We start from the raw sequence: 16,428 nt of genomic DNA on the forward strand, positions 1-16,428 counted from the left end.
ACCCTTTTGTATAGGCGGCTTATCCAAGCTCTTTTTTCCATATGTATTTTATATTGTAGAAAAATAATTTCATATTTTTTTAAATTCCTGTTCACTTTTGTGTGAACAAAATATCCATTTTGGTTAAAATTCTGAGAAACTTATCACAGCTTAAAAAAAGAAGCAAATTTGGCAATCAATTCAATATTCTACATGGCCTTGCAAGCTTTTGTATTTAGGGATTTTCTTTCACGCAGGAACACAAAATTCCTTTTTCGTTTCAGACTGCAGATTTGTAAACCTACCTCTATATCATCTTCCAAATTACACTTGCAAGCTTAACACGTAGCCAAACACTTTTTTTATGGGCAAGGCTCAAATTTGTAAACTCCGCTTCTAACCCAAGACATGGGAGGCAAGTGTCTATCGTGGTCTTTGTCTGATTCTGGTTGGCTTTGGGCACGTTCAGGTTTCGGGTTAGATGAAGGTGGGTCTGGCTGCTGGACAGACATAGTCCTGCGTAAGTGGTTCCTTTTCCTGAGGAATTCAGGCTGAGTGTGCAGGCCAAAGCTGCCTTTCCGCAGGATCATCCACGAGTTGTTCTTTTTGGAACGTGAGTGATGACCAAATTCCAGTGTTGCCAAGTGTGCTGCATAACCCTCGCTGATAAACTGAAACAGAAGGCAATGAAGGAGAAACACATACTAGGTCAGCAAAAAATAATAATCTGTTCTGGATTACTTGTTTTTTCTTAGATAAGGGGTTGCAATAAAGGGCCACAACAAATGACAGGGCTTAGTTTTTAGGGCATAAAATGCTGAGATTAAGATCATGTTGCATGAAACGCTGGTGTGGACTTGAAGGGCAAAAGTAATTTGTTTTTGAGGGCAATTTTCTGAACACTGGTTTAAAGCATGAGCCAGGTGACAAACTGGTTTATCCTTATTGGGAAAGCGCGTGTTTTCCTCTTGCTGCTGGTCCTTTTTCTTTTGTCTGCACGGCTGCTGGAACCACTGCAGGTTTAAACTTGAGAATCGGTACTTTCTGTTATCCATACAGAAAGGACCTGTCTTCTCCCCCCACCCCTGTGGCATTAAAGTAGGGGAGGAAAAGTAAATAGGGATTGCATTTTAAATCCCTGAATGTTAGGGGGAAATGGGAGCAGATTACAGAGTCCTGACCCAAATTTTCAAAAGCAGGCCCAGAGTTCTGCCCCCACCCCTCCAATGTGTATGTATAAACCCTTCTAATGCATTCAGATCTGGGTTTTCTCCCTGTTTTCTGAACTACTTTCCATCTGTGTTCACATTTTAATCCTGGAATGGATGCAGGAACATCTAGGCCCAAGCCTAGTTCCAGTATTAGCACTTCTGGCCTACCTGATCTAGGAGTGAAACCAGCTCACTGTCTTGAGATTACTTACGTTAAGACTAATGTGATATATTTTTTGATCTCCTGTGAATGCAGGTGACAGTAAATGGGCTTTCACTGTTGTTTTAAAGGTATGTGTATGAAAGCCATACAGTAGGTTATTTCTGCAATCAGATACTTGGAAAAGTAATTAGAGTGGCAAGCTTAGTGTGCCAGCGGCAGCATGACCATATGGGGAAAATAGGTCTTACGCCCAAAGGGAAGAGGGAGTGTTATCTCTAATAACAGGTTTCAACAGAACCCATACATTATGTAGCTAAAATGGGGTCTGTGTGTGGGAGGGAAAAGGGGGTCAATTTTATAACTGGGTGCCTATTTTATAAAGGCAGTACAAGTGTCTCTGTGCCTTTATAAAATAGGCTTCCAGAACTATCTGTAGTAGCATGCTTAAAATTTATAGCTTTGAGGCAGGTAATGTAATAGCCTAGTAACAAATGGCAGATAAGGACTAGCACCCCAATAAGATGGCTAAAGTTGTATCTGCTGCACTACAGAAGATGTAGGTTACCTCCTCTCTGCCTTTGTTTAAGCTTATTCCTGCTGCGCCAGGCAAGTTAACCCTTTTCTCCTTTGTTTTGCTTTCATCCCATCCTTTTTGTTTATCCCACTCCTATTTGAATTCTGTCACTGTTTTTCTTCAACTAACTCCACCAGATTTTAAGCTTACCTCCTTGTTCTATAGTTTCCCTGCCTTTGATTAAAAAAAAGTGTTTATCAAATACACACATATGCATAACAAGCAAAGTATGTTTATGTTTTGCAAAGCTACCGCCTCTGCATCCAAACTACACCCCAGCAACATCTGTGTGTAAAATAATGTACAAGAGAGTGCAATGTGTCTACATAAATGCAATTAATAATAAGATATACCACCTTTCTGTGGTTTTGGAACTACATGCAAAGCGGTTTACATAGTAAATACTGGTATTTATTTGTACCTGGGGCAATGAGTCACAAGGAGCTGCAGTGGGAATCAAACCCACCCCCCCAGGATCAAAGTCCGCTGTGCTAACCACTAGGCTACTCCTCTGTTCTCTGCATGTAAAACATGTTTTCTCATACGTTCTCATATGTGGGTAACATCCAGTGGCAGGTGGGCCAGGGCCCATCCACTTAGGGCTCAGGCCCACCCAACAGTAGCGGTAGCAAGGACCATATGTTCTGAAAAATCACAATCAAGAGCAACACATTTCTCAAATTATTTTCTACTTCCACTTTGTAAAAGGGCCCCTTAAAGCCACAGTGTTTTTTACATTTGGAGTGACAACTGGTTCATGTCTTTATAGAGAGGCTAATTCCTAAGGAGCTTATCTCAAATTCATATACTTAAATTCCTTTTAAACTTTTGTATCAAAATCACTCTATTTAACATATAAACTACTAGAAGATATTTTGTGGATTGTTTTTTGGGACCATATTTACTACTATGCAAGTACATAACTGCATTACTTGCAATTGCATTACACACACACAAAAAAGAATGCAAATAGCAGCCCCCCAATCCCTGGTGGTCTAGTGGTATATTCAGGACATGAGTGATTCCCACTTGCTCTTGCCCGTGTTAGCTGTACTCTCAAAATGGGTGCCGTGACCTGTAGCGGCAGTCTTATGAGATTGCCAAAAGAGGTCTTGCCAGCCATTTTTGAGAGCAGAGCCTGCATGGGAAAGAGCGACTGCCCTGACTACATTCCTAGACCTCCAGATATTGTAAGATAGGTCCAAGGGGCCACCTACAAGTGGCCAGGGTGGAGGGGCAACTCCTGTTCGGAGGAGAGGGGGGGGGGAAGAGGGAGGGAGACAAACAGGAGAAATAACAAATTTTCAGCTTCCGCAGAAAACACAATCAATTTTGACTGAAACTGAGCAGAAAAAGTTTTTTGGACCAGTTTCAGCACCATAACTGAAATTTTGTCAGGCTGTATTCTAGATCCAGCCCAAACGGCACACAAAAGCTGATGACAAATTTTACACTATCCTGTAGGTTTAAAGATTTATATAAAATACACATGTACACTGCAATTCCACTTCTGTTCATTCTACACTATTGCTTAGGTACAGATTGTGTGTATGTGGATGAGCAATGTTATAAAAGCCTTTGTTCACATATTGTATAAAAGTGGATTTATTTATAGAGAAAGATGTAAATAATTACCCCCCTCTGTGGCCCCTGGCCAAAGCCCAAGGCCATGGTGATTGGACCAAAATAACTGGGAGTGGATTAGACAGCTACCTGGAAACTCTGTGGGAAGCCTCCCAGGTTCATGGGAATCCCCACCAGGTCTGCGGAAATCCCGTGGTGTACAATTCCTCCGGGATGCCTTATGCCACGGTCACTGGTGCCTCCTCCTCCCTGATCAGTGCGCATTCATGGGCCTGCAGCATCGGGTCACCTGATCTACAGGTGCGTGTGACAGTTGGGCGGCCTACTAGTCCCACCTGATACAGCACAATACAACTCCTTTTTCTGGGAGTGCACACAGAAGAACAGAAGACTGGAGTCAGAGCTGCACACAGTAGGAAACTGCCTTGGAGCTGCACATGATAGAAGACTTGGAGGAGCAGCCTACATTCCTGATAGAGATATATTCTGCGCAGTAATGTGGTCAGGAGAATTGTTGGTAAGTATCTTCCATTTATACAAATGACTCAAAAATATAGTTAAGTTTTAGGGGGAAGAAAAAAAACTATGCGCTCTATGTAGGTGCAAGGGGAAAAAATGTTTTAAAGCATAATTCTCAAAAGATTGCATTTTTATGGATTCACTTTCACTGGCTCATATGGCCTGTGTTAAGGCATTCCATGGCATTTCCCATGCTTTGCAAGTTAGAACCTTGAACAGTTTTTATCCAACTGGGACGTGAGATATTAAGTTGTAGCAGGACACTGACGTTATTGTTCTCTCTCTTGGTGGTGAGCCTCTGATTTGAGGTTGGGGAAGGGGTATTGGTTTGGTGGATGTTTGTGTTTATATTTTCATTAAAACTCAATAAAAACTAAACCTTCATAAGTAGTTCTTTTTTTTTTTATGAGTACAGACAGGGATGGGCAGTGGTGGAGGAGATTCCAGCAGGGATGGGTGAAATTTCTGTCCCCATGCAACTCTCTAGAGTGGATATAAAGAAAGGCAAAATTGCATAGGGATTTTGCATGGAGTGATCATTCTTATTCCACTCCCCCCCCGCTAACTAATGTTGGTTGATTAAAGATTTGGTACTAGAGAGTTACTAAATGGAACAGTAAATGTGAATCCCTCTTCTCCCCTAAGATACTACATCACTAATTAAAATTCTTATTATAGAAGAAAACACTTTGTATATTTAAATGCACAGCAAAAATGAGCTCACCTGACACTGATTCTGGTACTTTTTTGCTGGTCGTCCAACAATATAGATCTGAGAAGAAGAGAGTCCCAGGACATTGTACACAGAGATATCCTTCATTGAGCCATAAGCAGCACAGATTTTAATGTGACACTGAAATAAGAAGCATCAAATCGTGAGTGTTCATTTTGTGGTATGTGCATGCCTAAATCATTGTTTCCCAAGTCCAGTCCTGGATAGCATGAACGTGATTTGCATATACTGCCTCCATTATATGGCAAGGGGTACTCCAAGTCTGGACCTGGAAAACAGTGGCCTAAATGATGTACTCAGAAAGCCATACACCCCCTTAATCTAATGCAGTAAGGCGCATGTTTACTAGAATATGTGCTAACCTCTGCCAGTAGCTACCATGTACTAAAAATCCCATGTTAACTGCTTAGTGTGGGGTATGGTCAGACATTGTGCATAAAACTGTTCATTGTAGTCATAGCACATTAATTAGTGCTTGAGGTCACTTGTGCAGTGAACACAGGTGCACCTAAAACCTCAAGAGATGTCATTAAGTGAATCTGCTAAATGCCAAATTAATCTATGATAAGGATTAAGGAACTTTGTGTGGTAACTGCTGTAGGGGACATGCTGGAAATGCCCCCAACAATTACCACACAGCCTTTGCACTTGCCACACGTTAATTTTGGCCTGTGAAAATCTTACTACACTTCAGTCAACAGGTCCCTGTATATACTAAATTGTCACAACACTAAATTTCAAATGAAAATGAAAAATTACATCTTACCTGATAATTTTCTTCCCGTTAGTCACAGCAGATGAATCCAGAGATTTGTGGGTTGTGACTGTCTACCAACAGGTAGAGATAGAGAGCACTGACTTAACTATGCCTTATAGGATGGAATGCTCCTCGGCCTGCCAGCATATCTCGTAACAAAGCAGAAGGAAAATACAGTGAAAAAACATTGCCCCTTCCTTACAGAAATCCACATCTTTTTCAAAACATCCAATAATGAATTCCTAGAATAAAAAAAAGAACAAAACAGATAATGCAGCAAAATCTTCCTCAGGATGAAGCCATCCGGGCCACTGAGACTATAAAGAGCAGGTTGGGACTCTGGATTCATCTGCTGCGACTAAAGAAAGAAAATTATCAGGTAAGATAATCATTCTTTATCATCAGCAGCAGATGAATCCAGAGGAAATAAGGTGGGAAGTCAAAACCCCTGTGGCAAGAACTGAAGGATGCCTACTCCTGAGCTGCCAAGTTCAAGTGATAGTGTCTGACAAAGGTGTGGACTGACGAGCAGGTGCCAGACAAATTTCCTCAATAGAGACAATATAGGCCTCTGCCTAGGAAGTCACAAGAGCCCACAGAGCATGTGTACGAAGCTGGTCCGGAGTCTATTGACCAGAAAGGATATATGCTGAAGATATAGCGTCCGTAATCCAGCGTGCAATGGTGGCTTTGAGGCCGCCTTCCCTTTCTGAGGTCCAGAAAAAAAGCATGAACAGATGATCTAAATGACAGCAGCAGCCAAATATTGCATAAGAGCTCGCTTAACATCAAGGAAGCTCAACAGCCGAAAATCCGACGGATACTGGTCCTCACAAAAGGATGGCAGAAACAACGGCTGGTTAAGATGAAAGGCGAAGACCACTTTTGGAAGAAACGACAGAACTGTGCGGATTGGGACCCCCACCTCTGAGAAATGGAGGAAAGGATTCATGCAAGATAGGGCCTGCAGCTTGGAGGCCCTCCATGCTGACAAAATAGCAACAAGAAACACCAACTTGAGTGTGAGATCCTTAAGAGTGGTCTGCAGTAACCGGAGGAGCAAATTAAGACTCCAGTCCAAAAAACAATGGTTTAATGTGTGGCACACCCTTGAGGAAACCAACTATTTCTGGTTGTGAGGACAGAGAGGAGCGAGAGACTCGACCCTGATAACAGGTGAGAACTGTGACCTGCACCTGAAGGGAGTGACTGCCAACCCTTTCTGCAACCCATTCTGCTAAAAGGCCAAAATCTGCAGTAAAGCAAGACTTGAACAGAGAAATAGCCCTCTCTGAGCACCAGGACTCAAAACCCACCAAACTCGAGCATACACTGCCGAAGTTGAACACTTTTTAGCTTGAAGCAAAGTAGTAATCACCGGATCTGAACAACCTTTCTTTCTCAACTTCGACCATAAGACCAAAGGGGAAGAAGGGATCCTCCATCTGAAGAGGACCCTGGCAAAGATGACCAAGAGAAATTGGAAGCCGAAACGGCTTCTCCACCAGCAGCCTGATCAAGTCCATGTACCACGGCCATCTGGTGAGACTGAACTTGATGCATCACCTGGTCTATCACTGGCCATGAGGGAAAGACAAAGCAACATGAACTTCAGCCACGGCTGAAGCACAGCATCTAGGCCGTTGGAGCCATGCTTTTTTCCTGCTGAAGAATCTGTGAACTTTGGCATTGCATCAGGTCACCATAATATCCAGCCCCAGAGTCCCCCACTGCCAGACGACCAGCCGAAATGCCGATATAGACAGTTCCCACTCCCCTGGATCCAAGGTGTTCCTGCTCAGAAAGTCTGCCTGAATATTCGTCGCCCCCATGATGTGGAGCTCTGGAAATCTGTGGTAGGTGAGACTCCGCCCACTGGAGAAACAAGTCCACCTCCCTGGCCAAATCACGGGCTGTGGGTGCCTCCCTGCCTGTTGATGTAAGCAACCGTCATGTTGTCAGAGAGGACACGCACTGGTGTCCCTGCCACTAATGACCGAAAAGCCAGTAGAACTTTGTGAACCACTCGAAACTCCAACCGGTTGATGGATCATTGTGCCTCTCATGGACCAGAGACCTTACACACATACTGAGAGCAACATTCGCCCCCCCCCCCCCCCAACAGACTGGCATCGGTGATCACCACCATCCACACGGGAGGAGCACCACTGAGCAAATTGCTGTCCTGCAACCACCAGCCCATACTGTGATGAGTTAACAACTGCCACGGCAGATGCCACCTGCAATCCTCTGTCACCGGAGATGAACAGCTTAAAAGGGACTGCTGAAGGGGCCGCATGTGAGCCCGAGCCCATGTAACCACCTCTAAAGCCACAGCCATGGATCCCAAGACTTGGACATAATTTCAGATTCAAATGCCGCAAGAGGCGAATCTGACCATGCAGCTTGAGCCATTCTGCTGTGCCCAGTGCCAAAGAGAACCCCCAGGTATTCCAGTTTCTGTGTGGGTACGAGATGGCTGTTGGAAACATTGATGACCCAGCACAAGGACTGAAAGAGCCAGTACCCAGGAAGTGGCCTGCAAACTCTCCTGCTCTGACAAAGCCCCGATGAGCCAATTGTTCAGATAGGGATGAACGAAGATACCTTCCTACCTCAAGGCGGCCGCCACAACCACCATCACTTTGGAAAAGGTGCACGGCGCTGTGGCTAAGCCGAACAGTATCGCTTGGAACCGAAAATGCTGCCCCAGAATCGCAAAGCAGAGAAACTGCTGGTGCAGGGATGTGTAAATAAACCTCTTTGAGATCCAGGGCCATGAGGAACTCGCTAGGCTGAACCGCCACTATGACCAATCTCAAGGTTTCCTTGCAGAAATGTCTGATCTTTAGGAAGCAGGTGCCCTTTTTCAGGTCTAGCACTGGATGATAGGAGCCTCCTTTCTTCGGCACCACAAAATAGATGGAATATCGACCATGACCTTGCTCCAGTGGAGGCACAGGAATCACTGCCCCCAACTTCTGCAATTGCAGCAGAGTAGACTGTAGTGCCGCTCCCCCCCCCCCCCCCCGATTTTGGGCCATGGTGTACGGGGAGGCCAAGAAAAAAAATTGACAATGGGAGAGGAGAATTCTAGTTTGTAGCTATCTTGAATAAGTTCCAAGACTCACTGGTCTGTAGTAATTTTGGCACACTCTTTGTAGAAGTGTGATAGCCATCTCCCTATCGGAGATAAGTGGGCCAAGATCCCATCAGTGGGAGGGGCGAGGAGCAGAGGAAGGCCTGTTAGAGGCGCCGGAGGTGCGCTTGTCTGTATAAAAGGACTGTTTCTGCTGATATCTGGACTTTGAAAAAAAAAGAAGGCCTGCCCGATACTTCTTACCATCCCTGAACTGAGACCACACAAGTACAGATTTAGAGGAGGTTCAGGGTTTGTCCTCTAGAAAATGCTGAGACTTGGAATCCCCAAGGTCCTTGATCAGCTTCTCCAACTCCTTCCCAAACAGAAGCTTGCCCTTAAAAGGAAGCTTAACCAGGTGCTGCTTGGAAGTCACGTCCACAGCTGAGTGGCGCAACCATAATAAACAGTGGCCTGTGACATATGTTTGGCCAACGCTCAGACCAGATCATACAATGCATCTGCTAAATAGGCCACATCCATTTCCACATCTGGAAACTTGGGCGAAGGCTGTGCCCCAAGTCAAAGAAACTAGTGTCTGTTGCAACCAGAACAGACAAGCCCAGGATGCATAAGAACTGAAGACAGCTACCTGCAGCAGAAATCTTGAATGAAAGTTTCAGAGCAGACTCCAGCTTGCGGTCTTGCACATCTTTGAGGGCTCTACCCCCCTTCAACCGGAAAAGTTGAAGCATCCATAAATGTAATTTGTCCAGCTCCTCCTGCGAGACATAGCCTTGGCTACTCGAAAGCCCGCATCAGGAGTAACCCACTGCGCAGAGGTAAGCTCTTGCATTGCCTTGTGAATCGGAAAGGCTTTGGGTGGCTTTTTGGTGCTAGCCATCTAGGGATTAGAGGAAGCTGCAGACTGCGCCTCCTGGGAAGAAATATTGAAAGCCTGCATGGCTTTTGTGATACATGCGGACAGCTCTTCTTTATGACAGATCTGCACCTATGTGGGATCATCTACTTCATCTGTTAGAATCTCCCCCTCCTCCAAACTGTCCAGACCGTGAGCTGATAATGAGGCTGTGGACATGTCTCCTTCAGAGGGGTCAGGATCAGGAGGGGTCCCCGATTCCTCATCAAGCACCTCCGTTTGGACTCGGGAGCACTGTGCTTAGGAGGAGGTGGTAGCAGAGGAGCTGGCAAATCTGGAAGCACTAGACCCCCGGAGCTGCATGCTTAAGTAAAAGGGCGCAATGAAGTAATAAGACAAACTACAGGGAAAATGGCTCAGCCCCAAAGAGGGAAACCCCTGAAATGTCCCCAGACTCATCTCCAGAGGTACCATCACCAGACATGAGCAGTAGAACCGCCGTAAATACTATGGGATCAACACCACAGGAAGGCAAAATGGCTGCTGAAACTGCAGATGGAAGTGAGGACAGCTGCACTTCCCTTGCATGGGAAACTGCCACGCCAATCTCGCTACCTATGTCCTTCGGTGCTTCAGGGCCATAACACCCCCCCTCCCCCCAGGATAAAGCCCTGATGCTGCTGTCCACTTCCCACAGCGGAAGCAGCATTTTACTTGTTCAACAGCCATAGGAATGAAAGAGTAAAAATGCGAGTGTCCTGAAAAAAGGGAAAATGTAAAGGTACCCTCAGTAAGAGAGCCTGAAGCCTATCCCCTCAGAAGCCAATGCTGTGTGCAGACTTGGAACCAACCTCTCCCAGAATTGGCACTCTAGCACTTGGGGACGTGCCAGAGCCCAGCAAAGCAGAATGCCTGCCCTTTTTTTTGTTTAATGCAGTGGCAATTCTGTGAGGAAAGAGAAGGTGGGAAACGACTACAGAAAGGGGGGGGGGGGGAGGACCTGGTGTCACCAGGCATACCCCCTAAAGCTGACACCATTCCGCCAGAATAGCCCCAAGTGCTACTGAACTAGAAAACAAGAACAGGAGCTGCAGTCAGAAGAAGCCAAGAGCCTGTGGAAAACCATCTATCTACCTACTGGAGATACGGAATGCTAGCTGGCCATGGAGTATTCCATCCTATAAGGCACAGTTCAGTTCTGTGCTCTCTAGCCCCACCTGCTGGTAGATGGTCACAACCCACAAATCTCTGGATTCATCTGGGCATTTATTTGGCTGGAGGGGTAAGAAAGTATAGGTGAGGATCATGTAATTAGATTAGGAAAAGTGCTGATTTGAGAAGAATTCTCTCTTACACTAGGTGCTAGATTTGACTACACCAGAGCTGGATTAAGGGGTGGGTCAGTGAAACACTAGTTTAGGGCGCCCAAGCTTTAGGACACTGAAAGCCTTCTCAAAGACCAGGAAGTGCCTTGTCTGTTTCAATAATGTACAGGTGCAAGCAACCCAATAATGGTTTTAGGCAAGCTGAGCAGTGGAACAAGCTCCTGCTGCTGTGCTCAGCATTTTCAAGTGACTGGGAATGATGCAGAGGCTGAATGAGTGTCTGGCACTAGAAAAGGGCTAATGTTGATGGAACTGGAACTGGCAGTGGGCTAATAGAGATGATGGAACAGGAGTGCCAGGTGATGATAGAACTTGGGCTGAGTATTGGGAGTATATGTAGGAATTTAAGGATTAAATACATTAAGTATTGCCATACTGGGACAGACCTAAGCTCCATCAAGTCCAGCATCCTGTTTCCAACAGTGGCCAACCCAGGTCACAAGTACCTGGCAACAACTCAAAATAGTACAATACATCTTCCCCAAGTCCATTTTAATAATGGCTTATGGACTTTTCTTTTAGGAAGCTATCCAAACCTTTTTTAAACCCCACTAATCTAACTACTTTTACTACATTCTCTGGCAACGAATTCCAGAGTTTAATTACACGTTGAGTGAAGAAATATTTTCTCCAATTTTGTTTTAAATTTACTACTTTGTGGCTTCATTGCGTGCCCCCTAGTCCTACTATTTTTGAAAAGAGTAAACAATTGATTCATGTCTACCCATTCCATTCCACTCATTATTTTATAGACCTCTGTCATATCTCTCCTCAGCCGTCTCTTCTCCAAGCTGAAGAGCCCTAACTGCTTTAGCCTTTTCTCATAGGGAAGTCGTCCCATCCCCTTTATCATTTTTGTTGCCCTTCTCTGAGATCCGGTGACCAGAATTGTACACAATATTCGTGGTGCAGTCGCACCATGGAACGATATAAAGGCATTATAACGTTCTCATTTTTGTTTTCCATTCCTTCCTAATAATACCTAACATTCTACTTGCTTTCTTAGCTACCGCCGCACACCAAACAGAGGATTTCAACGTATCATCAACGATGACACCTAGATCCCTTTTTCCTGGTGGGTGACTCCTAATGTGGAACCTTGTATTATGTAACTATATTTTGGGTACCTCCAGTGCTTTTTTTGTAGAAAAAAAGGTGCCGGTACTCATTATGGGCGGGGTCACCACATATGGCTCCACCCCTATGATAGCCACACCCACATTAACCACACCCCCTATACCAGCCATGGCGCATATAAACAGACATCATTGAAAATATTATAGTACTATAGGAGAAAAAAATAACGTGATTTTTTTTCATGATAAATAATCTCTGTAAGCTCTTACAGCTCCTGTATACCCAGTGCAAAATAAGACAGCCAATGTAAATTCTCAAATTGGACATATTACAAACACTAAAATGAAAATAAAATGATTTTTTTCTACCTTTGTTGTCTGGTGACTGTTTTTCTTTCCATATTGGTCCCAGTCTGTGATTCTGCTTTCCTTTCTTTTCGCTTAACTCTTCTGTGCCATTTGTCATTTTTGTCTCCTTTTTCTTTGCTTTCTTCAATATTTTTCAGGCTCTCTCTCTCTGTCCAGATTTAATTCATTCTCACTATCCATTCTTTAATTTCCTTCATCTACCTGTGGCTTTTCATCTTTTCCTCACCCTTGTTCTCCCCATGCCCCTTCCTCTTATTCTCCAGTCTTTCTCTATTCCCCTTTTCCATCCAGCAGCTCTGCTTTCTCTCCCCATCCTGCCAGTGTCTCCCCTATTTCTTTCTGCATTCTTCCATCCAGCGTCTTCCCTCTTTCTCTCCCCATCCTTCCGTTTTCCCCCTCTCTCTCCCCATCCTTCCATCTGTTTTTCCCCTCTCTCTCCCCATCCTTCCATCTGTTTTTCCCCTCTCTCTCCCCATCCTTCCATCTGTTTTCCCTCTCTCTCCCCATCCTTCCATCTGTTTTTCCCTCTCTCCCCAATCCTTCCATCTGTGTTTTCCCTCTCTCTCCCCAATCCTTCCCTCTGTTGGTTTCCCTCTTTCTCTCTCTCCCCAATCCTTCCCTCTGTTGGTTTCCCTCTTTCCCTCTCTCCCCAATCCTTCCCTCTGTTGGTTTCCCTCTTTCTCTCTCTCCCCAATCCTTCCCTCTGTTGGTTTCCCTCTTTCCCTCTCTCCCCAATCCTTCCCTCTATTGGTTTTCCCTCTTTCTCTCTCTCCCCAATCCTTCCCTCTGTTGGTTTCCCTCTTTCTCTCTCTCCCCAATCCTTCCCTCTGTTGGTTTCCCTCTTTCTCTCCCCAATCCTTCCCTCTGTTGGTTTCCCTCTTTCTCTCCCCAATCCTTCCCTCTGTTGGTTTCCCTCTTTCTCTCTCTCCCCAATCCTTCCCTCTGTTGGTTTCCCTCTTTCTCTCTCTCTCCCCAATCCTTCCCTCTGTTGGTTTCCCTCTCTCTCCCCAATCCTTCCCTCTGTTGGTTTCCCTCTTTCTCTCTCTCCCCAATCCTTCCCTCTGTTGCTTTCCCTCTTTCTCTCTCTCCCCAATCCTTCCCTCTGTTGGTTTCCCTCTCTCTCCCCAATCTTTCCCTCTGTTGGTTTCCCTCTTTCCCCAATCCTTCCCTCTGTTGGTTTCCCTCTTTCTCTCCCCAATCGTTCCCCCCCCCCCCGGCGACACTCCGGGCGAGTCCTGCACTTAGTTGTTTTTTTTTAAGACTCAGAACGTGCGAACGATGCAGCCGGCAGCGATTGAAAGAGGCTGTCTGGGCTGGCGTCTGCGTCAGAGCTTCCCTCACCCTCTGCGAGTCCCGCGAAACAGGAAGTTGTAACAACGAAGGCGGGACTCGCAGAGGGTGAGGGAAGCTCCGACGCCAGCCCAGACAGCCTCTTTCAATCGCTGCCGGCTGCATCGTTCGCACGTTCTGAGTCTTAAAAAAAAAAAACTAAGTGCAGGACTTGCCCGTAGTTTCGCGGGGGGGGGGGGGGGGGGGGCAGGCGGGCAAAAAAAGGTGCCGGTACACCGTACCGTTGCGTACCGGCACAAAAAAAGCACTGGGTACCTCTTTCCCACATACATCACTTTGCACTTGCTCACATTAAACATCATCTGCCATTTGGATGCCTAGTCTTGTAAGGTCCTCTTGTAATTTTTCACAATCCTCTTGTGATTTAACAACTTGGAATAACTTTGTGTCGTCAGCGAGTTTAATTACCTCACTAGTTATTCACATTTCTAGATCATTTATAAATATGTCTAAAAGCAACAGTCCCAACACAGATCCCTGGAGAACCCCACTATCTACCCTTCTCCATTGAGAATACTGACCATATAACCCTACTCTCTGTTTTCTATCCTTTAACCAGTTTTTAATCCACAATAGAACACTACCTCCTATCCCATGACTCTAATTTCCTCTAGAGTCTTTCATGAGGTACTTTGTCAAATGCCTTTTGAAAATCCAGGTACTCAATATTGACCGGCTCACCTTTATCCACGTGTTTGTTCACCCCTTCAAAGAAATGTAGTAGATTGGTAAGGCAAGATTTCCCTTCACTGAATCCATGTTGGCCTTGTCTCATCAATCCATGCCTTTGAACATGCTCTATAATTTTGTTCTTTATAATAGTCTCTACCATTTTTGGGTAGGGTGGAAGTGCTTGTTTATAATATGTTAACTGCATTGATTGTAAACGCAGAAAGGCAGTATATCAAATCTCTTCCCCTTTCCCTATAAAATTGTGCAACTATTTTGCCATCTTTTCATGCTAGAAAAATTAATGCAAAAAAAACAGCCAAATTCACCTGTTCTGCTCCATTTGGAATTAACCTTTATTGGGTTTATTTTGTTTGTTTGGTTTCTGGTTTTTTTTTTTTTTGCTTAAATTGATTCAATGCCATGGAGTGGGTGAATTTTGCTCTTTTTTCATCATTTGCTGGAGACTAAAATTCAAAATGGCTAATAAATACTTTGGTAGAATCTGCTGCATACATAGGTGTTATATATCTATATCCATCTATATATATCTCAAATCCCATCCCCCCCTACATACAAATACATGGGGAGAGTATTTTCAAAAGTTATTCATGCAGGTAAATTACCTGCCTCTAGGTAGTTAAAAGTACGTATGACCTTTTACAAGCTACATATATTTAGCCATATTAAAAGGTGGTGTTCCGCTAGTGAAACCAATGCCTGCAAGTTTGAAGGGTTTTTTGCTTGCAGATATTGCAAGTAGATTGTACCTTGTAGGCAGTTTTTAAGGAAAACTGTCTGCACAATTTCCCTTTTGAAAATTAGCTACAGTGATGTACTCATCTATGTTGGAACTATATAGGCTGTTGAAAGTTACAGGGGGGGGGGGGGGCAAAGAATTTAGGGGCCTTTTACTAAGCTGTGGCAATAGCAGGCCTTTAGCGGGTTTTTCCCACAGCTGTAAACTGACCAATTTTCCATTTTTTACATTAATGGCCCAGCATGAAACCATTATAATTTATAATCTATTAAAACTTTCTATACTGCTTTTCTGACTCACAGGACAAAGCAGTGCAAGGGCTAAATTAAGAGCTTGAATAGAACACCATTTATAAGATAGGAAAGAAACTCAAGCAAATTCGGCACTTACTGCTACCTAAGCAGTGAGAGCTCACGTAATCCTGCGCAAACCAGTTAAGCATGCGGTCATGTTGCTGCACTAATAGGTTAGCGCAAGAACATCCCCCTGACAAGCCCCCCCTCCCAAAAAAAATAGAAAACATTTTTAGCACGTGGATTAGCGTGCAATAAATGGCATTTTGGAGGATGCCTGAACGCGTCCTTCAGTACACCATTTTATGCTGTGCCACTGCCTAAAGCAGTTTAGTAAAAAAAAAAAAAAAAAAAAAGGGGGGGGGCCTCTTAGAAACTTATGTTTCTAATGGTTAAAAAAATTGTGTCATAGTAACACAGTAGATGACGGCAGAAAAAGACCTGCGCGGTCCATCCAGTCTGCCCAACAAGATAACTCATATGTGCTACTTTTTGTGTATACCCTACTTTGATTTGTACCTGTGCTCTTCAGGGCACAGACCGTATAAGTCTGCCCAGCACTATCCCCGCCTCCCAACCACTGGCTCTGGCACAGGCCGTATAAGTCTTCCCAGCACTATCCCCGCCTCCCTACCACCAGCCCCGCCTCCCGATCTTGACTAAGCTCCTGAGGATCCATTCCTTCGGCACAGGATTCCTTTATGCCTATCCCACGCATGTTTGAATTCCGTTACCGTTTTCATTCCCACCACCTCCCGCGGGAGGGCATTCCAAGCATCCACCACTCTCTCCGTGAAAAAATACTTCCTGACATTTTTCTTGAGTCTGCCCCCCTTCAATCTCATTTCATGTCCTCTCGTTCTACCACCTTCCCATCTCCGGAAAAGGTTCGTTTGCGGATTAATACCTTTCAAATATTTGAACGTCTGTATCGTATCACCCCTGTTTCTCCTTTCCTCCAGAGTATACATGTTTAGTTCAGCAAGTCTCTCCTCATACGTCTTGTAACGCAAATCCCATACCATTTTCGTAGCTTTTCTTTGCACA

General features: G+C 44.7%; 1 protein-coding gene across 1 annotated transcript in view; it reads right to left on the bottom strand.

The window, feature by feature from the left end:
* Positions 1 to 380: 380 nt before the first annotated feature.
* The window catches only part of LOC115459502 (membrane-associated phosphatidylinositol transfer protein 3-like), a gene marked incomplete at its 3' end in the record, with an annotated part of 42,886 nt that continues 26,838 nt past the window's right edge, over positions 381 to 16,428 (bottom strand). The window contains exons 4-5 of the mRNA XM_030189307.1: positions 4,755 to 4,883; positions 381 to 650 (exon numbers count right to left, since the gene is read on the bottom strand). Of these exons, the coding sequence (XP_030045167.1) occupies positions 381 to 650; positions 4,755 to 4,883 (399 nt within the window). The remainder of the gene's footprint in view (positions 651 to 4,754; positions 4,884 to 16,428) is intronic.

The sequence above is a fragment of the Microcaecilia unicolor genome, unplaced genomic scaffold (genome assembly GCF_901765095.1).
Source record: "Microcaecilia unicolor unplaced genomic scaffold, aMicUni1.1, whole genome shotgun sequence".
Lineage (NCBI taxonomy): Eukaryota > Metazoa > Chordata > Amphibia > Gymnophiona > Siphonopidae > Microcaecilia > Microcaecilia unicolor.